At 38.3% G+C, this 22544-nt stretch overlaps 3 protein-coding genes across 16 annotated transcripts in view; 2 read left to right on the top strand and 1 right to left on the bottom strand.

The window, feature by feature from the left end:
- WDR64 (WD repeat domain 64) overlaps positions 1–1994 on the top strand; it is a 69589-nt gene extending 67595 nt beyond the window's left edge. For 3 of the 7 annotated variants that reach the window (XM_063390378.1, XM_063390377.1, XM_063390375.1), the window contains exons 28-30: positions 546–620; positions 802–835; positions 1580–1983. In XM_063390378.1, coding sequence (XP_063246448.1) covers positions 546–620; positions 802–835; positions 1580–1668 — 198 coding nt within the window. In that variant the 3' untranslated portion in view covers positions 1669–1983. Of the gene's footprint in view, positions 1–545; positions 622–755; positions 836–1579 lie in introns of all 7 variants that reach the window. The other 4 variants (XM_063390373.1, XM_063390376.1, XM_063390372.1 and 1 more) reach the window with 3 other exon arrangements.
- A 484-nt stretch (positions 1995–2478) lies between these two features.
- EXO1 (exonuclease 1) overlaps positions 2479–22544 on the top strand; it is a 32979-nt gene continuing 12913 nt past the window's right edge. For 2 of the 3 annotated variants that reach the window (XR_010079327.1, XM_063390379.1), the window contains exons 1-10: positions 10122–11017; positions 13313–13432; positions 14321–14444; positions 15181–15318; positions 15526–15738; positions 17068–17255; positions 18108–18204; positions 18794–19010; positions 19951–20206; positions 21825–22284. Coding sequence is in view for 2 of the 3 variants with exons in the window: in XM_063390379.1 (XP_063246449.1) it covers positions 10857–11017; positions 13313–13432; positions 14321–14444; positions 15181–15318; positions 15526–15738; positions 17068–17255; positions 18108–18204; positions 18794–19010; positions 19951–20206; positions 21825–22284 (1974 nt within the window). In the remaining variant the exon portion in view is untranslated. Of the gene's footprint in view, positions 3133–10121; positions 11018–13312; positions 13433–14320; positions 14445–15180; positions 15319–15525; positions 15739–17067; positions 17256–18107; positions 18205–18793; positions 19011–19950; positions 20207–21824; positions 22285–22544 lie in introns of those variants that run through there. The other variant, XM_063390381.1, reaches the window with a different exon arrangement.
- Positions 4131–7703, bottom strand: LOC134546972 (uncharacterized). Of its 6 annotated transcripts, none has more exons than XM_063390384.1 (3): positions 7519–7703; positions 7095–7439; positions 4131–5502 (listed from the first exon to the last, which is right to left on the bottom strand). In XM_063390384.1, exon 3 carries the CDS (start codon positions 5451–5453, stop codon positions 4503–4505), a length of 951 nt encoding a protein of 316 aa, XP_063246454.1. In that variant the 5' UTR covers positions 5454–5502; positions 7095–7439; positions 7519–7703; the 3' UTR covers positions 4131–4502. The 6 variants fall into 6 exon arrangements, with proteins under 6 accessions (XP_063246454.1, XP_063246453.1, XP_063246458.1 ...); XM_063390383.1 differs by having other exon boundaries at positions 7523–7703; XM_063390388.1 differs by having other exon boundaries at positions 7385–7439; positions 7523–7703.

The following is a 22544-nucleotide window of genomic DNA, read 5'->3' as shown; positions in this document are numbered from 1 at the left end:
CTGTGCAACATATAGTCAATAAAAATGTATTTCTCATTTAAAAATTATCCATAAGTAATGCTACATATCTTTCTTATTCAATGGACAAGCTAGAACAAAATTCAAAAACAGAGGGATCCAAGAATCTGTGGTTTTCATTCTTCTTTTTCACATTTTCAAATTTCAGTTTAAAAGGTGGCATAAAATGATTCACTGGTTTAAGCATGTAAAAGAAACCCTAAATTTTTCCTCTACTTCAACAGAAAACCTAAGTATCTTCAGTTTACTTGAAGGATGTGTGAAAATACTAGAATAACAGTGAATCCCTGGTTGCATACAATAGTTCTTTCAGGATTCCTACGAAATCAGAAGTCAGGAGAGTTAGATTTCATTGCATATACTTTCTACAACTCTAATTGAATATCAGTGGAGCTCTTCCATCTTTACCTGACTTTAACCTTAGAAGTCATGCGAATATAAAACTTGTCTTGCAGTTGCAGTAAGAATGTCTTCATTACCTTTTGTCTTCTGCTACTAATGCACTGACTTTGGCTTCCCTTGGTCAGCTCCAAACTTTGGAAACTTTTGAGTTTGCAAGCAAAAATGCTGGTGCAGTATTTGGGTTTCTTCCTATATATGAGGTAAGCTCAAGTGTTTTCTACCTTTTGTGGTGGTGTTCATACATCAGAAGCCATTAGGACTCGTACATTATTAGAGTGACATACTCTGACATTCTGCTGTTAATTGTCTGCTTCTCAATTTAATTTTCTAACATGAATTGCATTACTACCTATCCAACTCCAACTCCAACTCTGGTGGAAGCTTGAGAATCCAACTGAAGTGAGCATGCCAAAAAGTGAGTATTGCAGATGTTAACTCCTCCTGTTTAACCTCATGTCATTAATGCTTTGCTCAGACTCGATTCTTTTAACCAGCCCCAAACCTATTGATTCCCATCTGCCCAAAGCTTTGAGTATTGTAAGGCAGTACTATTTTATGGGTATTAATGATCTGATCTATTGCAAGCTGTCTAGCAAAGCTTCCTTGGTTTTCTTCTGTGAAGCAAGAGCAGAACATTCGACAGGCTTGTCTATCCCACATATCATAGGATGAAAACAATCACCCCTAGCAAAGGTGCTGATCCCTTTCTGTAGAGGGTACCTAGAGAACTAACTTGGATACGAGTTAGATCCTGGATGGCTGGTTAGGAGGGATTAATAGAATACTTTGCTCTGCATTCCAATATATGTGACCTAATCATTCTACATGCACCATTACAGTGTGTCAAAAAAACTCAGGAGCACAGTGTTCAAATAGTTGTCACATATGCTATTTTTCCAACCATTAATGTACTTTGGAAATCTGTGTTCTGTTTTTTTCCTGAAAAAGAAAATAAAATACAGGGGTTCTTGTGCCTTGGGAAATTAGGAGCAATTACTCTGAAGCCAATGGCACTGCAATGGATTTACAACAAAGTGAAATCAGACATTTTCTATAAGCTATGTGCACAAAAACATATTTTTGTCTGTGCTGTTACAAAATGCTATCAATCTGGTCTATTCACCTCAGTATGTTAATTAGTTCTTGAAATTTTTTAAAGGTCTTCAAAGGATCAGAGCTGAGAAGTCCAGTCACAGGAGACGGGAAAAGGCTCCCAATTCCATTGAAGACTTGAGTCCAAACAAATAGATGTAATTTCTGTCTTCATTAAAGTGGATTAGCAGATTTCTTTTGTTATTTTTTCCCAGTTTTGCTTTTCAATTACATTTAAATCTATTTCATTATTAAGTAGAACATAGAGAAAACAAATCTTTATTTCTATTCCAATCCTTCATGCAAATAATAAATTCTAATAAAGCCAGAGTATGATTATAATTAGATATTTAAAAGCCCATTTGATTTCATGTATATTTGCTGACAGGTACTCTCTATGTGAAAACCACTGATTTCCTTCTGCTTCAATTTGTCCGGTTTGAACTTCTGAATATTGAATATTTCACTGCTTTTTTTCCTGCCAGATTAGTCATAAAGTCAACAAAGAGTTAATATGCCCTGCTGTTTCTGGCTGTTCATTCCTTGCTTATGCTTTCAAAGAGTGTGTTCATCCTCTAAGCCAGAAAAGTGCCTGCTGAGCTCATATTCAATTAATTATCCACCATGATTCCGCAAATCTTTTCTCGCATTTCAGCATTCCAGGACAATGTCAGAACATGACACAGAGCACAGAACACATTTTCATCCTTTGGCTAAACATACAAATGGTGCTGAGTGTCTCACTTTAGTAAGTAGTTAGGAAAATGCACATAACTAGTGATATTATTACCTGCTATTTTGGGGGAAATAGCAGGTTTTCTATATCACTGGTACTGAATGGTGTTTGATCTGCTGGCCTTCTTGAAAAGACATTCTTCTCGTGAACTGAATATACAATGACTTGAAATTAATTACCTGCCTTCCACTTGTTACAAGGCTATGACGGATTTAAGGTAGCTGCAAAATATCTTGTGGGAGTATACTTAAAATTCTTATGATCAGCTGTATCAGATCTAGCAGGGATTAATGTAATTTTCTCCATAGCAGCCTGTAGGGTGCTGTGTCCTGGATTAGTAAATAAGACAGTGTTGATAACACACCAGTGTTTTGGCTATTGCTGAGCAGTGCCAGCACAACAAGAAAGTGCTTTTTCCCCACACCCAGTGAGTAAGCTGGGAAAGGTCACAGCCGGGACAGCTGACCTGACCAGAAATTTTCCGTGCCATATAACATCCTCATGGAATGGGGGAGGGAACCAAGATGTTCATGGTTATAATGTTTGTCTTCCCACATAGCCATTCATTATGTGGGCTGAGGCCCTGTTTCCCAGGAAGTGGCTGAACAAACATCTGCCTGCTGGTGGTAAGCAGTGCTTGAATTCCTTGTTTTGCTTTTCTTGCACATGCAGCTTTGCTTCACCTATTAAATGGTCTTCATTGTGGCCCAAGAATTTTCTCCCTTTTGCTCTTCCACATCTCTTCCCCATCCCACTGGGAGAAGTAAGGAGGCAAGCAAGAAACTGGGCAGGCCCTTGCTGCCTGCCAGGGTCAGCCCACCACATTAGCCAACCTCGTGATCAAAACTAAAATCAGACTTGCCTGACAAACCAAGTGACACCAGGTAAAGTGTCATCTGCTGTTTATTATTTGTGTTGGCTTCATCTGACTCATGATTTAGTAGTTAGTGTATGAAAGGTAACATTCTTGCAATTCTGAGTCCTGTATCATTTTGAAAGCCACATAAAGTCTTTCAGTTACCTGAAAATTGCCTAGTCTTCAAAGATTATTAAAATGCACAGTTCAGGTTCAGAGAGATCCCTACCCTTCTATTTTGATGTTCCTATGTGTTATGTTTTATCATATGTAATGTAATATTTTCTCTTTGGCATTGTCCCTACTACTAGTCAGGCCTAAATATTTTACTGTGGTTGCAAGATGCAGATATCCCACTTCTCTTCAGTTTACTAACTGACTATTTACTTCCTCAAAACTGACTGTTTACTCAATATCGTCTTTTTACCAAACCTTTAGCAGTGCTAGGATTTCATAGGTTCTTAATTTTCAAATGGTACCCTTTTCGGTCTTGCTTCCTTCTCCCTTTGGTTTTCTTTGTTAATTGCCACAATTAATTGTGTTTTCTAGGAGTTGACTTGTAGTCATGGTTATTCATGCCACTATATTCTCCACTGTGCAGAAACTGTCCATAATGCAGTACTACTCCCAGTACCAATCAAGTGTTTAATCCTATGGTGAATGGAATCAATGGACAAGCTCTCAGGAGGGAATCATGTTGTAAGGAAAACTGTCAAAAATGCACAATGTGTGTGTGCTACCTTTATCAGCCTTCCACCCAGTCACTACCTTACTGTTATGCTATTTCAATTGTGACAAAATTACAGTGCTATAAGTGCCATCAGATCTTTTTTTTCCTAATTCATTATATTAAAAAAAAACTGAAGTAGATCAGACTGCATGTCATTGCTCAGCATTACTGTTTACCTCCAAACCCAAAACAAGAGCTTTATAAGCACCAAATGGAAACTGGTCCTGGCACCAAACATCTTATACAATAGACTTTATCCAACTGTGTTTCTTAAGTGTCAAAGAAAAGCAGAGACATTTAATTTATTGGAACAGATAATCCACTAAGGCATTGCACAGAATTTATTAGAAGAAGATTAGTTGTTTATCACGTGCTTAAAAACAGAGGATGAGACTGGAAAGAAATCAAGTACAGGCAAGTGATATTTGCACCTACTCATCTTACAGCAGGCTTTTCAATGCTGGGTCTAGTACAAAGCTGTGTGTTAATGGATTTGCTGGTATTAACTGTGGATTCCCTCTGTGTTGATGCATTCCTTTGCAGGATGGTTTCTTTCTACCAGCATCCACAATTACATTGCAGGCTTAAATGTTCCAGGTGAAGGAGTTGTTCAATTGTTGCAGATCACGACTCTATTAAGGAGAGGTATCTCAACAAGAGAGCCTCTTTCAGCATGGCAGAAGTTTGTGCTTGTACTGGCTGCAGTAGTTGATTTGCCAGAATTTCATTACAGCTCTTGCCAGTGCTTTACAAAATCTGTGACGCTCTTCAGCTGCCCTGACCCACTGGGGCAGTTCAAGCTGAATGGCATCAGTGGTGCCAGAACTACGGGAACCAAAAGTCTTTGTTATGTATCCACCACTATAATAGCTTCCATTATTTGGGCTAGGATTGGATGGAGAGGGCACACAAACATAACTCTTGTTTTGTCCTTCAATATATTTACCCAAACTTCTGTTCCCTGCAACCAAAGTCTCAGAAGAGACATTGACCAGCTGTCTGGCCAGATGGCTAATTGAGGAATTCAGTGCAGAAAAGACACCTGAGTTAAGGGAAGTTTTTGAAAGTGTGTAACCTAGTTCTAGCCACCTTTCAGGATGTGCTTGTCCATGGATATCCAGAATTAGGCCCCCTGACATCTGTGATTTTGCAGTGGTCAAAAATCCCATATAGTCCTCCCAGGCCTGCTCTGCTTGGGGAATTCCAAAGGAGGCTTCTTCCTTTTCCCTGTTAGCATCCATCTTGAACCTCTGTAGGTGGTTTATGATGATATGTGGGAAGAAGCCATCAGTAATGTTGTTGATTTCTTCAGCAAGAGCCTGAGCCACCTCTATAGTATACCTGTCTTGGTTGGTAGACACTTTGCATTTCTTAGAATTTTGAATACTTCCAGGAGGACAGTCGTGAGAGAAAATACAAGAGGATGTCTTTGCATCCCAACAGGCAGCCTCTCGATCAGGGATGTCTTTAGGTTCCATTGATCCACCATGTGGAACAGAGAGAATAAGGTTCATGTTGCCTACTTGATATTCTGTGAAATTATTATGACCAAATATAACATCTTTAGCGCCAGTGACTTTCAAAAGCAAAGGTAAAATTGAAAGGAGGAATAAATACATGTTTTTCGTTTGCTGCTGGAAGACTCAGCAATATGGAATATATCAGTACCTACAAAAAAGCAAAAAACAGACTGTAGATTACTTACAGCTGGGAACACATGAGTGTTCAGCTGCTACTGGCATAATTAGTTAATGATTAATCTATTTTACTTTTATTGCGTGTAGCACAAAGAAGAACACTTATATGAGAAAAAGAAATTAACAGGGCACTTAGTATGGCTAGATGTAACACAGGCAAGGGAAATGGTAGGTCACTGGGCCTCTCCCATTTTCCCAGAAAGCACAAACAGTATTTGATCACCCTATCTGATTTCAGTAAATCATCCCAGCAAAATATATGAAATCCTTTTTTTTTTTTTTTTAAATCAAAGCCTCTCTTTGTTCATCTCTGAAATGTAAGAAAATTCTAACAAATTTTGATAAAACATCTGTATGTCATTGACCTGTGTGAAATACCTTTGTATTAGCAATGTGGTGTTATAAACTAGAGGCTATGTCAGTCCAGACCAGCACCTGTGTGACCAGGCTTGTGTAAAATAATGAAACTGATAAAAACTGAGTGCTACCAAGCTCTAACTGTGCTCCAGACTGAGTTACTTTAAGACCTTTATAGATAGGCACTAGTGAGTGCATTAAGCAGTGACTCTGTTCTCTTTAGTTTGCAAGTCTCCATTCTCTTCAAATGACCTAAGATTTTTTAAAGCCCTCACTAATTGTGCCATTTTTTGAAAAGCTGAAATTTAACAAGATGCTGACAGGCCTTTCTGGTTTGAAGATATCTCTAGCATGATCAGCATCTTGACTGTAACTGTACCTGGTGGCTGTAACATGAACCAGTAAAGTCAGTGAAAAGCAGAATAAAAAAGGATACTTTTCATTTCCAGAGTAAAATAACCTCCTCAGATGAGGAATATATAGACACCTGCATTTGCAGATGAATCAGGGTACCCTGTGGTCAGGTCCCACCCCTATCATTACAGCACCTGCAGAGATACAGAGGATAAGAGGACAGACAAAGGAGAGAGTAAGACAGATCAGCACGAATCTATCCCAACTTCTGGCCTGAGACTATTTATGAGAGCAGCCAGTAACAGTGAGAGGGCAGCAGGCGCTGTGGAAGCACCTGCCATCAGGTGCCTACTCTAAGAAAGGGAGAGGGCAACTTCACCCAAATAACGCGGCAAAATATGCTTTTCCTGCTATGAGGGAGTGCTGCTGGATTTTTAGAGATAATCTCTCCTGCCCACTACACTCTGAGGAGCCTGTACCTGAAAAATAAACATGTATCTTCCACTCTTCTTTCTGGGCTGAAAGTCCCATAAAAGTCTGTGAGCTGGAATCAGATCTCTGAGAATCTCATCTACAGTTTTCCTTTTCATAACAAAAGATTTTTTGTTTCATTTTAAGCTTTCATTTAAAAGGTCCTTTTAGTTGAGCTACTGGCTTAAAACAAGATTTTATCCAAGGCCCCGTATGGTTCATGTTTCCATAGACTTCTCTGAAGCAGATGTTCCCCTGCTAGTTCACTGTGTGCTACCAGAAACCCTGAGGAAAGGAACGCTTTGTTGAACATTATTCAAAATCCTTTCCTCAGAAAAATAGTCTACACGTGCAGAGTGTTTAAGTCTAGCCATAGCTTACCTGAGGTGCAGGGGGGTCCAGCACCAAGTTAAATAAATCGACAGCAACAACTCCCCGGAGGCTGCTCACCTGCCTCAGAAGGACTTGGGTTTCTTCGTCGCAGGCTCTTTTAAATCCGATGGAACAGCTGTTCCTTTCCCACAGCAAGCCAAGCTGTTTGTGGTTATCAGCAGCACTTTGCTTGTCTTTTTGCAATTTCTTGTTAATTATTGAGTCAAGCTGTTAATGCTGCTAGATCATACCTTAATGTTATATGGAGAGAGTATAATTCCTAAACTGAAGAAAGTTACCTTGGCACAGCTCAAGTTCTGGACAGACTTGGAGAGTCTGGAGGCACCTGTGTTACTGTGAGGTTAAAAAAAAAATCAAGAGTAATTTAAAGTTGTAGTAATGACTGTAAGTAAGGACCAATTTAAAGATTTACCTACAAATTTAGAGAGTTTTTCCTGCCTCTGCTCCTTCGAAAGCGAAACTGAACTGCACTTTGCACTCGGCTGCAGCTGAGGCTCTGTCCCAAGGGAGGGAGCCCCAGGGGCCAGGCTGAGCCATGCAGCTACAAGGAACGGAGGCTTCAGCAGCATCCGCATGTCTGATTTCACAACGACAGATCACAAGGGAAAAAATATGCACTGGGATATTCTGGGATATTCTGGGATACCAGAATTCAGCATGCTTTTGTTCTCTGTACTGACATTACGTTTCCAGAGATGAAAAAAAAAACTTGCCACAAGTAGCAAAGCCACACTTAAGATGAGTTCAGAACAGCTACTAAGCTAACATAATTAGCAGATAACCATATGAAAACTATGTTAACTAGATAATCTAGGTTTTTAATAACTTTACTAACACTATTCGTATAACATTTTCCTGATAAATGAGGAGATTTTTAAAACATTTCCTCTGCCACTAAATATAGTTTAAGGATGTCATCCTCTAAGCTTCTCTCAAGTGTGTACAAGTGTTTGCAAATTTGTTTGTAGTATTGTAGTCTGGCTTCTTAGCTAAGCTAACAAAAGCTATGAAAACATATAGTCCATAAATAGACATTTCAATAAAAGACAGACAAAGGGTGCAGTGAATGTAATACTGCCACCTATCAGAGAGAAACTAAATTTCTTTCCTAAGAAATTGATTAAATAGTCCAACTAACTTCGAAATCAACTTTTTGAGATAAAAGTGATCAGCTTCTTAAGCATTGAAAACAATATAGTAGCAGAAATAAGAAATTCACTGAAATTTTGGAAAAAATATTGAAACCAGCCACCCGATCTACTAACATCACCAAAGCTGATGGTCTGATTGTGATCTTCAGCAAAGTGCCAGTTTCCATTCTGGGTATTTTAACCTATTACATGAAGACAATTCCAGCTGTGCCAGACACTGCACAGAAGGAAGTTTAGTAAAAATCTGAAAGATGTCCTTGCCCACTCTAGTGCACAGCAGGGGTGAATTTAATTTTGCTTTACTTGTCTGAGTAAAGGTTGGATGTTTACATCAGAGCGATCCAATTTCCTCTCTTTAGGAGAGCTGTGTTGAGAAAGAAGCCATTCTAGAGGTACCTCAGTGTTCTTATCTTGGGCACCTATCTCAAATTTCTATTAGGAGTCAACAAGGTTATACTCAGAATGGCTCTTATTTTTTTTATTATATGACATAAAACAGTTGCAAAGAAAACAAAATGTTTCTGCTATATTTTCTACTTCAAGATCTCTTTAAAATGTATTCCACAGGTCACTATTACAAAACTGCTCAGGGAAAGAAAAAACACACAGCAGAGATTTGGCATAGTAATTTCTACTCTCCTGATACAGGAGCTACTTGTGAAAGAAAAGAATTCTCCATATTATTACAACTCTTGTAACTAACCATAGTGCAGTGCTGCTGCCCCCTTTCATCTGGTACCTATGGGAAACAAAATGCAATACTAAGGTATTCTTAAAAGGAATAACTCACCAAAATGTCACCATTTGACTACTTTCTTCCAAGAGACACTGTTGAACTTTTAGCCAGTTTTAAGTCGAGATAGCTCTACTGAAGCCAGCAAAGCCTTTGGCTCATGGTATCAAGCTTTTGTTATTTTATAGACGTTATGAGATGTCATGAGGGTGGGTCATACTGGTTCATACGTAGCTGAAGATATTTGTAATAAACTGACTGATAAGGCATGTTGTGCTAACTCTTGAATTCCAAAGTATCCATCCTTTCAGGTGAAGGAATTGAAAAGGAAAATCTGAGCTAGGCAAGAGTTCTGTAGCTCTGGCTTCCTTCAATGCAAGTACATTGGCTCATGTGCTGTGACTCTGAGGTTCACCTTTGGAGTATTTTTAATATAATTTACAGAAAATAGTCAAAAGTATATTTAATTGAATTGCACGTAAGATTTTGAATTATATTGGTACATTACATCGTCTACTCTGATTACTGTTCTTCCCATGAACACAGCAGTTTGATAGAAAAAAGAAATGTCAGAAGTGATAGAAGAATATTTCTTAAGAGAAGTGAACTTAATCCAGATGGAAATGTAACTGCAATTGGATTTAAAACCTGTGGAGTGTGTCATATATAGTCAGAATCACGGAGTGAAAAAAGAATTGGCAAAGCAGAATTCAATCAATATTTTCAACATGAAAATACCTTATGCTGCCACTGTGGCCAAGTTATTTCTATTCATTTCTTAGGTGAGAAGTTGTAATTCAGATGTGCTCTTTCCAGAATGCATTGAATTTAAACTTTGCTGTCCTCTGTCTGGAAACATTGCTTTCTACACTGCTGACTGGGTCACCCATGTCACCAAGTCACAGTATCTAAGAACTGTGCAGACTTCAAAATGGCATGTAGAAAAAGAAACTGTTATCTGGTAGATATTGGCCTACATTTACTTCTTACTGCAATGTTTGCAATTTTTTCTTTTTATTTATGCAAGCAAACTTTCACGGTAACTGACAAGAAAAAAGAACCTGTATCGTATAATTGTAACTTTGACCATCCGTTCTTACGTTAACCCCAGGGTTTCGGTGCTGTAACAATAACGTCTGTCCCCTTGATCCTTGGCCCTCCGTGACCCGCGTCAGCCCCTCGCCTCCCCTCTCAATGGCTACAGTCCATTGTCCTGTTAAAACTTTGCGGGGCCTTTTGATTTCCGCGTATTTAATGTTTATAAACGTCACACTCCTCTTGTTATCCAGGACCCGTGTCAGCCGCACGGGGGCTGTGAGGAATGCTGGCAGGAATGCGCCCTCCCACGACTGCAGCACGGGCCCCGCCCCCGCCCGCGCGGGGCCCCATGGGGATCGTAGTCCCCGCGCGGGGCACCATGGGGATCGTAGTCCCCGCGCGCGGGGCGGGGCCACTGCGGTCGGCGCGCGCAGTTCGAAAGCCCGGGGCGGCCGCCACGCGCCGTGCGGAGCTGAACCGGGCCGGGCCGGAGGAGCCGCGGCTGCCCCAGCGAGGCGCGGGTGGGGACCGAGTCTCCGCGTCTCTCCTCGGTCCCTCTCTCGTTTCACTCCCCGGCGTCTCTCTCTCCACTCTCCGAGCAGCGCCGACCAGCAGCGAGGTACAGCCCCGCCGCTGCGCGGGGTGGCGGCCCCGAGCCGGGGTGCGTGGGGGCACCCGCGGGAGCTTCTCGTGGCCCTGGCGCGGCCGAGCGCCCCGTCCGTGAGCTGACCTGACGGTCCCCGAGCGAAGATCGAGAGTGACAACCGAGAGCACAAAGCACTCGGCTTTGTGTCGGCGCCTTTATTTTTTTCCGCGCTCTGCGGCATCATGGGGATCCAGGGCCTGCTGCAGTTCATCAAGGAGGCTGCCGAGCCTTCCCACGTGAAGAAATACAAAGGGCTGGCGGTAGCTGTGGACACGTACTGCTGGCTGCACAAAGGCGCCTATGCCTGTGCTGAGAAGCTGGCCCGAGGGGAGCCCACGGATCTGTAAGTCTTTCTTACGGTTAGGTCTCGGCCCCTTTACAAGCTAAAGTTTTGTTAACTTGGTGTTTCTTGAACTAAAAACTAAGTTACGGTAGTTTCGCTTCTTACTATTGCTTCTGAATTCTCAGTTGAACTCTTTAGAAATGAAAAATTTTGGCGACAAATAAACAGCTTTCCAGCTGTACAAAATAATAATAAAAAAGTATATCTTGAGGAAAAACTCTCAAAATATTTTTTGATTGGAACACCTAAGCCTGTATCAGTTAGATTTTTTTTTCCTAGCATGTCTCACTCTCAACTATAATCTAATTTCTCTGATGAAATTCTGGACGTGCAATTCTTTCATTCCAAATTAACTATTATTTTCAGACGCCTTTTTTGTATCCAAAGATAGTTTGTAAATACCGCTGTGACAAAGGTTGTAATGGTGCCAAGGAATTTTGAGAGATGTGTTGTGTTCTGAATAAAGTGTAAGATTTTTTGCTTAACATACTACGTTTTTAGTTAAAGTAGCTTTTCTAAAACACATTTAAACAGTTATATTTCTAGAGAAGAAAACGAACAAAACTTGTGGTCGTATTTCAGATTCAACTCCACACCTTAGATCAGGTTTGCATTTCTTGCCCATCTCTGGAGGTGTGGGTTGAACTCTTGTTTGAGATCGGATACAGGTAAGGTCGGAAGGGACCACTGGATGGCCTCTCGTGCAGGTTCCCTTACAGCACTTTTCTCAGGGCTGTGTCCAGATGGCCTTCAAATACCTCCAGAGAAGGAAGGGTCTTGAAAGCCTTTCTGGCCAGCCTGTTTCAGTGCTTGGTTACTAGTACAGTAAGGAAGTTCTACTTATATTGTAATGGAATTCCTGCGGTTTAGTTTCTGCTTGTTGCCTCTTGTCCTATTGCTTGGCACCACTCGGGGGACCTCAGATCCATCAAATGTTTCATTGGAAACAAGAGAGGGTTGGTGTTTTGCAAATTGATTCAAATGTGGAGTTTTCAGTCCAACCCTGCCTTGAAGGTAGTGGAGGTTCCTCAGTGTCCTGAGAATAGGATACACTTCAGTGGAGGCAAAAATTGACAGGGGAAATATCCATAGTCATAGGAAACATAGGAGTGGTTGAATTTGAACACATGAGTACTTTATGGGCAAATCTTGTTTCCGTGCTCATATGATCCTAGACTGGCACCTTATCTATGGTGTAGAGTCCTTTCATACCTTAAAATTCATCTGGATGAACGTATTATATAGCTACAGTGCTATTTGCTCCTGTCTTTAAAAAATCATAGTTATTTTTCAGTAGCTCCAAATCCTCAGTGCTCATATCCTTGCATTCTAAATGCTTCTAAATCCCATTCTCCTTCTCTTCCCTTCCTCTGCTGATGAGGTTGCTCTTGTTTTAAACAGTGTCCTTAAAATAAAAAAACTTTGATTTTTTTTTCTTTGAGCATCGCTGCAATGTGCTTGTTTAGTGTTTACAGCAGTTATCAGATTTTAGTTCCATGCTGTTGATAAAATGATCTCATACAGATCTGTAGAAATAACAGGTAAGAAAATGAGAGGTCTCAGGGAATAAATAACATCTGGAATGCCCCACAAATATTTTTTTAAGGGATGGGCTTTGAAGGCAGTGGAGGGTTGTCTCCTGGGCCATATACCATCTTCACAGTTTGTACAGAAGGGAAACTTTTCTGTCTTTTGGAATATTTTCAGCGCTGTACTTGTATTTTTAGTATGGAAAGATAGGTTTGTATGTCTCGTCCATAGGATAGATCCATTATCTGGAGAGAAGAGTGGATAGCTCTACAAGGAGAGGTTAAATAACCCAATAATTTCCAACTCTACAAAAGTGCTTTTAGTCTGCCGTTCTGGGGAAAAGTCATGTACTGTGCTTGTCTGCTTCCCGTTTCCCTGGCCATTATGAATGGAGAAGCTGAAAAGTAAAAAGGCAATCCATGTCTTAACTGGGCAAGTTTTTGTCAGTGTCAAATCCTAGTGTAGCAAAATCGACTCAATTATACTTGAATTCTTATTTCGTTTTGTCTAGGAGAGAGGAAAAGTCAGCCCAGTTCTGAATTGGGAGGTGGATTGTTTCTCTTGGTAAAAAAACCAACCAAACTGCATTCAAGGGTTCTTAGTTTTTTGTGATACTGGGGCAATATACAGCCTGTTAAGATTTTCAAACAATAATTAGACTTAAACTTACAGCTCTCCTTTCCTGCAGCTGGAAAATATATAATAGATTTGTGGTTAACAATAAAGTTTATATCTCTTTTCTTACTTTTGTTATTGTTCATACAGTTATGTGGCTTTCTGTATGAAACTTGTTCATATGCTCCTCTCCTTTGGAATTAAACCAATTTTGGTATTTGATGGATGTACCCTACCCTCTAAGAAGGAAGTGGAAAAGGCACGACGAGAGTAAGTACCAAACTGTATTGATTTGCAAGCAAAGCAAAGTTTTATCACTACAGTAAAAATCAAAACCCCTCAAACTTTAGCTAGGAAGTAAGCTCCGGTAAACCTCCCTGAAATAGAGTGTGGTGTTTTTAAATTTACATCTAAAATCATACAAACTTCTTAGAGATTTTATTCCAAAAATAGAAATGCACTTCATCAATGAAAGCCATTTTACAGAGGAAGGAAGTAAACCTTTGAGCAGTAGTTCCTGTAATGTATTAGAGGCATTTAGTTTACCCATGCTTGTGATCTCAGGACAATTTTTTTTCCCAATATAAATTTATTTAAAAATAGCATCCCTTTCCTCATCTTTGTTTACAACTAACAAGATAAACTTGTTTCAAATTTGTGTTCAGGTCCCTATAAATGGGACTTTTCACTGAAGCTATGAGACTTTTTCAGTAGTGGTTGTTATTTATGAATTGTCATGAGACACATGCTTCCTTCAGCGTGAAGTGAACGGTTTCCGATGAATGAAATTAAGTAAATTAGGTTTTCTGTCTTCTAAATCAATAAGTATCTAGGATCAGATACTCCCAACTCCCATTAAATCTATTTTACTGCAAGCTAAGTGGGTGCATTTCTTCTTTTACACTGCTGATTTCAGTTCCTATTTGTCACTGTTTTCTGTGAAAATATTATCAATTTCAATATTCAAATCTAGTTGTCTTTGTCACTGCAATGACCTAGTTATTCCTGTGTTTTAAAAAGTTATGAAGTAGCCCAGATTTGGAAGGTATTGCATATTTTCCCCTCTTTCTTACCTGTCTCTCTCGGTCCCTTCTGCTGTTTGTTCTTTTAAGTGAAAAATAATCTGAGATTGGTGGATATTTTTTGCCTTTTTTTTAGGAGGCGTCAAGCTAGCCTTCTGAAGGGGAAACAATTGTTGCAGGAAGGGAGACTGTCAGAAGCTAGAGAATGTTTTGGGCGCAGTATAAATATTACCCACGCTATGGCTCATGAAGTTATTAAAGTAAGTTGTCAACTTTATTGATAATGCCAGGTCAAAAAAATCTCTGCAATAGGTAGTGCATCCTACTCTGCATTTTTGTGGCTACATCACTGCCTCTCCTGTATAGGAAAGAAAATATTCCCACCTGCTTAGTCTCTGATTGTCCTGCATGTTATTGGATTGTGCTAAACACAATGAACAAACTTGAAGTTTATTATGCCCATTTGTATAAATAATATTGATGTATCAAACAAAACACATCTTCCCACTGCTATGAACTGAATTTAATAACACCTGTTTCACTTTAGCAGCACAAAAAAAGAATCAAATTTTTTTCTTGCATTTTTTCCCTCGGCTAGTTTATGAGCATAGACTACAGAAAAAAAATTGGCTGATTAAAAATTGTTCTAGTAGTTTTTTGCTATACTTCTAATGCAGTTGTAGGGTCTTTATCAAAAACGTATTAAGTTTGTTCTAGTACTAGAATATGACTTGCATGAGTTTGAAGCTGTCACCTGTGGTCAGATGCAGTGGCAATAGTGTTACAGAAAATGTTGTTTTTGTAAACCAGTTTATATAGGTCTAAACTGCTTAAAAGTTGAGGGTTTGACTATGAAATACTGAACTCTCGGTGGGGGCAGGATGGGTGTGTGATTAAAAAGGTCATGGTTTCAGCTTTTTAATGTGGTTTCAGCTCTCTTAAGGTAATTACTGAAAATTAATGCAAAGTACTTGTATGCTTCTTGATTATGTACAGGCTGCACGAGCCCAGGGAGTTGATTGTATTGTTGCTCCTTATGAAGCTGATGCTCAGCTGGCTTATCTTAATAAGATTGGCATGGTTCAAGCTATAATTACGGAAGACTCTGATCTTTTGGCTTTTGGATGTAAAAAGGTATGGAAGAAAATACTAATAACCTTTACCTCTCGCAAAGTAGAGTTTGAAATTGCCAAATATGTTTGATGTATGGATTAACTCTTCTACAGCAAATGTGAGAAACAGAAGAGATGAGAACAGCAGATTGTCTCTTGTTTCCACCAAGTGCAATGAACCACCCTATATGGGTGAAAATCATTGTTTTCACTTCCTCTTAATTTTCAGGTGTTTCTGAAAATTGACAAGTTTGGAAATGGACTAGAGATAGATCAAACTCGACTAGGAAACTGCAAGCAGCTTGGAAATGTATTTACAGAAGAGAAATTCCGCTACATGTGTATTCTTTCTGGTTGTGACTACCTCCCTTCAATTCATGGAATTGGGTTAGCTAAAGCATGCAAGTTACTAAAATTAGCCAACAATCCAGATATCATAAAGGTAAACTCAGTTTTGCTTCATGTTTTATTTTTGGGGGAGCCTGTATCAGTATATATGAAATTTAACACTGAATTGAAAATATGAAGGGTTCTTGACTTCCTCCATTTTGAGGAGAAAAATAAAAAATATTTTTTACCTGTGCTTAAAAAAGATGCTAAACTAAACTTATTCAAGTGTTGAAGCTGTCATATATTTATGAGAAATACACCAAAATAAACTTAGGTAAAGAATAGTTTTAATCCTTTGAGAGTATATTCTGTTAGAAGGGAAATTTAATTTTTTGTAAGACTTTGATTTTTTTTCTCCCCTCATTGCTGCTTTCTTCTGCTTCTGCAGATCAGTTAATCGAACTGCTCACTGAACTGTTACTTTTGTATAAGTACAGATTTATCTGTGTGTGGGAGGGGCAGAAATTGGTAATATTATTTAATGACATGTATGGATATGGACATTTCTGTATTAAAAACAGTATGGAAGAGAAGTGTGTTATGATACAAAGCAAATTAATATAGGGTGGGTTTTTTTCTTGTCCAATATATGAAATTAAATTAGGAAATACAGAGGCTAAGAGGGTGGGAATAACTTCTGTGTGGTTAGTAAGCGAGTAGAAAGGTTAAGAGCTAATAATAATACTCATGGGGCTGTCCTGGAGGCAGGTAAATCTAATCCAGAAAAGCATTTTAATGTGCAGTTTAGTTAACTTCATGTGTTATCTTCTTTCTTAAATTACTTGTGTTTTAGTGTATTTTTTTTCTCTCACAGACAAAGAACTTTGATGTTTAATTTTAAAATGTTTTGTATCATATAGAGAGGCATCAAAGCAACTGTTTTGGCTTTTGAGGAAGTAAAAGGGGAACTTTGAAGTTTTCCCATGCAAATCATTATTTGCTTTAATGTATTTCTGAGCAAAATTCTAGGGTTTATTCTGGTTAGTTTTGCCTTTTTTTTTTCCATTGTAAGAACACCCACATATGGCTTATATGTCCTGGTAATATGAACAATAAGAATTTGATGTTTATTAGTTTAAATAAATACACCTTAACGAGATTATCTGTTCTTCTGGTCACATTTTGTATTGATTTATTTATTGAAGAAGGAAGTGTAAAAATTGAATTGTGTTGTTTATGTAATTGTAGACAATTTGAGAGGGAAAATAATGTACAAAGTTCTAGTTTCTTTCCTTCTCCTATTTAACTTGAATCTGCTTGTTGCAGTAGGACACTCATTCTACATTTAATTACAAGCAAAGATAATTAATAATTGAAATGTATTTAACCTTTCACATGACCTGTTAAAATGAAACAGTTGAGTAATTTCTTTTTTTGACAGGTTATTAAGAAAATGGGGCAGTACTTGAAGATGAATATAACAGTACCAGAAGAATACATACAGGGTTTTGCACGAGCTAATAATACATTCCTGTATCAGCTAGTTTTTGATCCTGTCAGCAGAAAATTAGTTCCTCTGAATGCATATGGAGATGATATAGATCCAGAAACACTAACTTATGCAGGACGGTATCCTTTGTGTTGAAACAGCAGAATGGGGAAATAAGGGTGAGCTGATGTGGTATCTTCCAATTTTCATTGCATCTGTGGTGTACTTAGATTTTTTTGTTGCATCTCTGCTTTTGCTGACTAGAGCCTGGCTTTTCTGCAGTCATAAACTTTTGTGGGGATTTTCTTCTTTTCTCCTATGTTCTGATTTAATCAATTTTTTAAAAGTGCAGGGGTAACTAAATGACCTATTATTGCTGCATTGTTTTAGGAAGAAGTTATTGATCTCCTTTTTTTCATTAGAAAACAAATTGTTAAGTACAGTTTAAATATAAACTGACTACTCTATGGCTGTCTTGAATTTCTGCCTGTGTTGTGTGTCATAATCTCTTCCAGTTTAATTCTTGCAATTTGTGCTCAATTCAGTCTCTAATCTCAGCGTTTCCTGTTTTACTAGATCCCTCTTCTATTGAAAAGGTAGCATTTTGCCACATCTGTGCAGTATAAATTTCAACATGGAAGATTAGGAAAATTAAGGAAGAGAGGGGACTGTTAAAGTACTTACTAGCTTTGTATCTTCAAGCCATCTAATCCCTGGCATTTGCAGAAATTAGGAAGGAGGAAGTTGCTGCCTCGCCTGCTGATAATTGAAGGATTTAGTTTTGACTTTCATGATTTGCCAAAGACTGCAGATCTATTACAATTACTGTTACATCAGATTGAGCCGGGGTACTAGTATTAATCATTTGGGTTAATATTCTAGTCATGCTTCTTAGCATGAAAAGTGGGAAACCGGCTGTTCTAACTTTCATGATACAGTTGTTGAAATATAAAGTAATATTCAGATATTTTCCTTTACTATGATGGGAACAGACATGTTGGTGATGATACTGCTTTTCAAATTGCTATTGGCAATATTGATATCAACACAATGCAACAAATTGATAATTATAACCCTGACACGGCACAGGTAACGTCTTTGTTATGAAATTAGATTTTAAGAATTTGATGTGGGTCTGAATGTTAATGGGAAAATGTGATTGAATGTTATCCACAAATGAATTGTCAGTGAAAGCTATTCCAGTATTACAGAAACTCTGTGTTCCCACACACATAATTCTCTCTCTTTTTAAAGGTAAAGTTTTATTTTTCATGTCATTTGTCTGTAATATCTCTTTTACTTTCAGATTTTTTGGCAAGTCCTTAAATCTATTTACAGAAGTAACTGTTTTAAAGAGAAAATTCTCAAAGAGTTTTGCATTTCTTCTAAGAATAATCCAAAATTCTTTCATGAATAGAAATAAATTTTAAACTTTAAATCTGGTCTGTGAGATGAGCAGTTAGTCATTTGTGCCATATTGAAATGAAGATATTATGGGAGCCCAACAGAAAGTATGAAAAGCATGAGAATTGTGGGAACAAAAAAAAAAAGGTTTATGTAAAGTATGTCACTAGATGTACAAATGTCAACATTTCCTTCCTTGTATGCTAAGTCAGGAAATCATATATAGAAGGCAAGTTTATAAACTTCTGTCTTGGTTTTTAATTGTTTTTTGTAGCCTGTGCAGCAGAGAAGTGGTGGCTGGGATGACCGACGAGATAATCATGTCAGTAGCATTTGGAGCAGAGAATACAAGTTTGGTCCCACTGAAGATCCTGCTCCTCCTAAAATGCATTTCCCAGAGAAACCAATAACCAAAGGCTTGGAGAAAATAATTAGTGTTAAAGGACTAAAGCTTGCAGGCAAAGAGCTCTTGGCAAAAAGGCCAAGGAGTGGTATGTTTATATTAAATAAGTATATGAATAACAGTAGAAGGCTGTGGGAAAGAAAGGGTTTTGTCTTGTTCTTTATGGTATGAGGCTTTAGAGGCTTAACTCTTGCATGTTATTCTTTGTATTCTGTTTTCAACAAGCTACAAGACTAACAAGACATAATATTAAAGCCTAGATAATGATTAAGGGTGACAGCAGACTTTCAACTGGACTTTATTTTAACTTTCTTTGGTTTGCTATAAAACTCTGGTGGTTTCAGTCTCAAATTATGTTTAATACAGTCTGTATTTTGATAAAGTTTTGGTTTTAATTTTTATCTTAAAATGGCTTGTGAAAAAGTTAAAACAGCCTGTTTCTCCTAACATTGATATTAGGGCAGACAGAAAACATGAAGAATGTTTTCTGTACTCAGTCTGTGCTGCCTCTATCCCCTGTATAGGTGTTCTTTATGCCAACTTTTTCACTTTCTCTAGTGCATCTGTGATATATTGTCTTCAATAGCCCCTGAGTTATATGTGCTCAAGTAAACTGTGGGCTTGTAATAGAAGAGGCCCTTTTTTGTTCCTGTTGCACTTCAAGTGTTTTCCTTTACTTTCTGATTATACTGCTGGGACTTCTTTTGTTGTTGTTTTCCTTTGTTACTCCTGGTATCTTCCTATCCCCTCACTTATCAAAGTCTGTATGTAGTTTAGCAACCTGCCTTTAAATCAAATGTAGCTTCATTGTAGTTGTTCTGCCTTCACTCCATCTGCCTTTTCACTGAGTTATTTTTAAGGCTATGCACTAGAAAACAATGGTGTTAAAGACATCTAAACTCTATTGTCAATAATTTTCTTACCAGACCTTGCTAATATTTTAAGCCTGTGAAATATGTAATGTTTAGTTATCTCATAACTGATTATTGTAGAATGTGCTCCTACAGTGATGCTTAAATTGTCTTTAGATTCAGCAGAAGTCTCAGATGGAGATCTGTTAAAGCAATACTCATTTTCAAAAACAAAGAGAATCAAGAAGGAGAACGATAATGATGGTCAAGCACAAAAGAGTGTGTCAGCAATACAAAGCCTTGATTCTCCAGGAATTTCCATCACTCAAGAAAGCTCTAACTCCCTACCCAGAGTTAGAAATAAATTTGCTTACTTTTTACAAAGGAAAAACAAAGAGAAGGATGCTGTAATTGTTCCAGGAACAAGAAGCAGGTATGCTTATGTCACATGTTTTCATAAGTAGCAAAATACTATTTGCTGTCCTGGTTGCTAAAATACCTTGAATACTGAAAATAGGAAAAATGCTACCTCGGACTTTTTATGCCACTGTATTAATGTCAGCCAAGATGGCTGATCCTTTGTGCTAGGTATGCTATCTATTTGTGAGACAGATGATATTCATTTTTTACTGCAGAAGTGATGACTCAGACTATTCATGGAATCGTAGAATGGTTTGGTTTGGAGGAGACCTTGAAATCATCTCATTCCAACCCCCCCAACATTGTCAGGACACCTTTCACGAGACCAGGCTGCTCAGAGATCCATCCAATTTGATCTTGAGCACTTCCAGGGATGGGACATCTGCAACTTCTCTGGGCAACCTGTTCCAGTGTGCCACCACACTCAGATTCACCACACAGAGAAGAATTTCTTCCCAATATCTCATTTCAACCTCTTTCAACTTGACATCATTCCCTCTTGTCCTGACACTACATGACCTTGTGAAAAGTTCCTCTCCAGCTCTCTTGTAGGCTCCTCTGTGGGTACTGCAAGGTGCTATAAGATTTCCCTGAAGCCTTTTCTTCTCTAGGCTAACAGCCATGACTTTCTCAGCCTCTCTTTGTAGGAGAGGTGCTCCAGCTCTGTGATCAATTTAGTGGCTCTCAAGAAAATATTCAATATCTCTGGGTATCAAAATTAATTAGGAATTGGCTGTGGGTTTTTTTCAGGTAAAGGACATGTGACATATCTCAAAAAAACAAAGGTATCTACTTTGTGGAAAATTTGTAAGCAGTTGATTAACATATGGACTAAAGTTGACAGGGCTTTTTGTTTGTTTCAGTAAAGGGAAACCTGGTCATACTCTATGACTAATACTTATTTTTATCCTATCACATTCAGCTGACACTGCTGTTCTCTGCAGCAGCACTTTGAGGACAGGGACTTAGGTAGGGATTTTGTTTTTCATTTAGTCACTTTTGGCCACAATTACTTGAATGTGTTTTACAAAACATTATCACAATTAAGTCTATTATTGTGTAATTTTTATCTTAAATAATCTGGATATGTTTGAGCAGTGCAATTTTACAGAGCAGTCTTAATATCTTAGTTTTTAAGCACACCTTTCTGAGCTGGAAGTTTTTGAGGTTTTTTTATTGCATCAAAATTTAAGAGGTGATGGTAGGTTCTTCCCTAAATCTGTGCTCAGTGTTCTCAGGAGCTGCTGCTATAGCATAGCAAAAAAGTTGTAAAGTTCAATTTTCCTTAATAAGCAGTGCTGAAGTATTTCACTACTAGCTTTATCACTCTTAATTAACACATTCCTAAATTTTGTAGGCTTTCTAGATATTTCACTTTCAGGTGAAGAATCTTCTTAGTATTTCAAAGAATGCCATTTTTACAGAGGCTTTTCCCCTTGTTTCTTTTTCCTGTTTTTTTTGTTTTTTTTTTTTAATATGTCCCCATGACTGACTTTTCCCATTGCCAAAATAATTTGTCTGCAAGTATACCTTGAAAATAAAATCGATGGATAGAGACAATGATTGGCAATGTCATACTCATTTGCATAACTTTCTTCCCCCTTGCCTTCACTTTTTTAATCTTTTTTTAGGTTTTTCTGCAATGGTGCAGTTGCGTTTGACAGTGGAGCAAAGAAGGAAGATGGTGATCTAACTCAAGATGATGAGCAGGATTGCCAGAAACAGGAAGTAAAACATGTAGCTGAAGATGTTTCTAGGGTTTCAGAAACTGAAAAATCATCACAAACTGTCTTTACACCTCCTGAGGAAATGCAGGAAAGTTCTTTCCAGCGGTTTAGCAGCCTCAAAAGTAACTCAGGAAATCTTGGTCCATCTCATGTGTTTTCACAGCAGCTTCACCAAGAGAGAAACAATTGCATTGTATCCCAGGAAGATCAGATTAGTGGGGCAGTGTGTGATGAATCGGAGGAAGAGTCCTCCCCCTTAATAGAACTAGAACAGTCATCACAGTCTCACGGGTCTTGTGAGACATCAGAATGCAGTTTGGAGTCTTCAGAAATCCTGCAAGTGTCCAACAGCTCAGGTGCAAAGGTAAGAAAATTAGACATTGTTTCAGCATTTGTTTTCCCTTTAAATTATAAAAGAAATTATGCAGTGAAGTCTCCTTTTCAGAATGGTGCCCTACAGATGATGTAGCTGGTGCTATCATATTCTTGTCAATGATTAACGTAATTGTAGAGAATACTAGCTTAAATAAAATCTCTTCTCTGGTTTTAGTTTGTATTGAGTCTTTCTGCTGCTATCACTTTTTATGGCCTCACAAAAACACCTGGTAGGCAATTTTTTGTTCT

This window comes from Prinia subflava, chromosome 2, assembly GCF_021018805.1.
Source record: "Prinia subflava isolate CZ2003 ecotype Zambia chromosome 2, Cam_Psub_1.2, whole genome shotgun sequence".
Taxonomy (NCBI): Eukaryota; Metazoa; Chordata; class Aves; order Passeriformes; family Cisticolidae; genus Prinia; species Prinia subflava.
Note: the sequence above shows the minus strand (reverse complement) of the source record. Positions and strands in the feature narration are given on the sequence as shown.

Excerpts from the sequence above, each read along its gene's own strand:
- LOC134546972 (XM_063390385.1), bottom strand. The coding sequence starts at position 5,453 with ATGTATTTATTCCTCCTTTCAATTTTACCTTTGCTTTTGAAAGTCACT.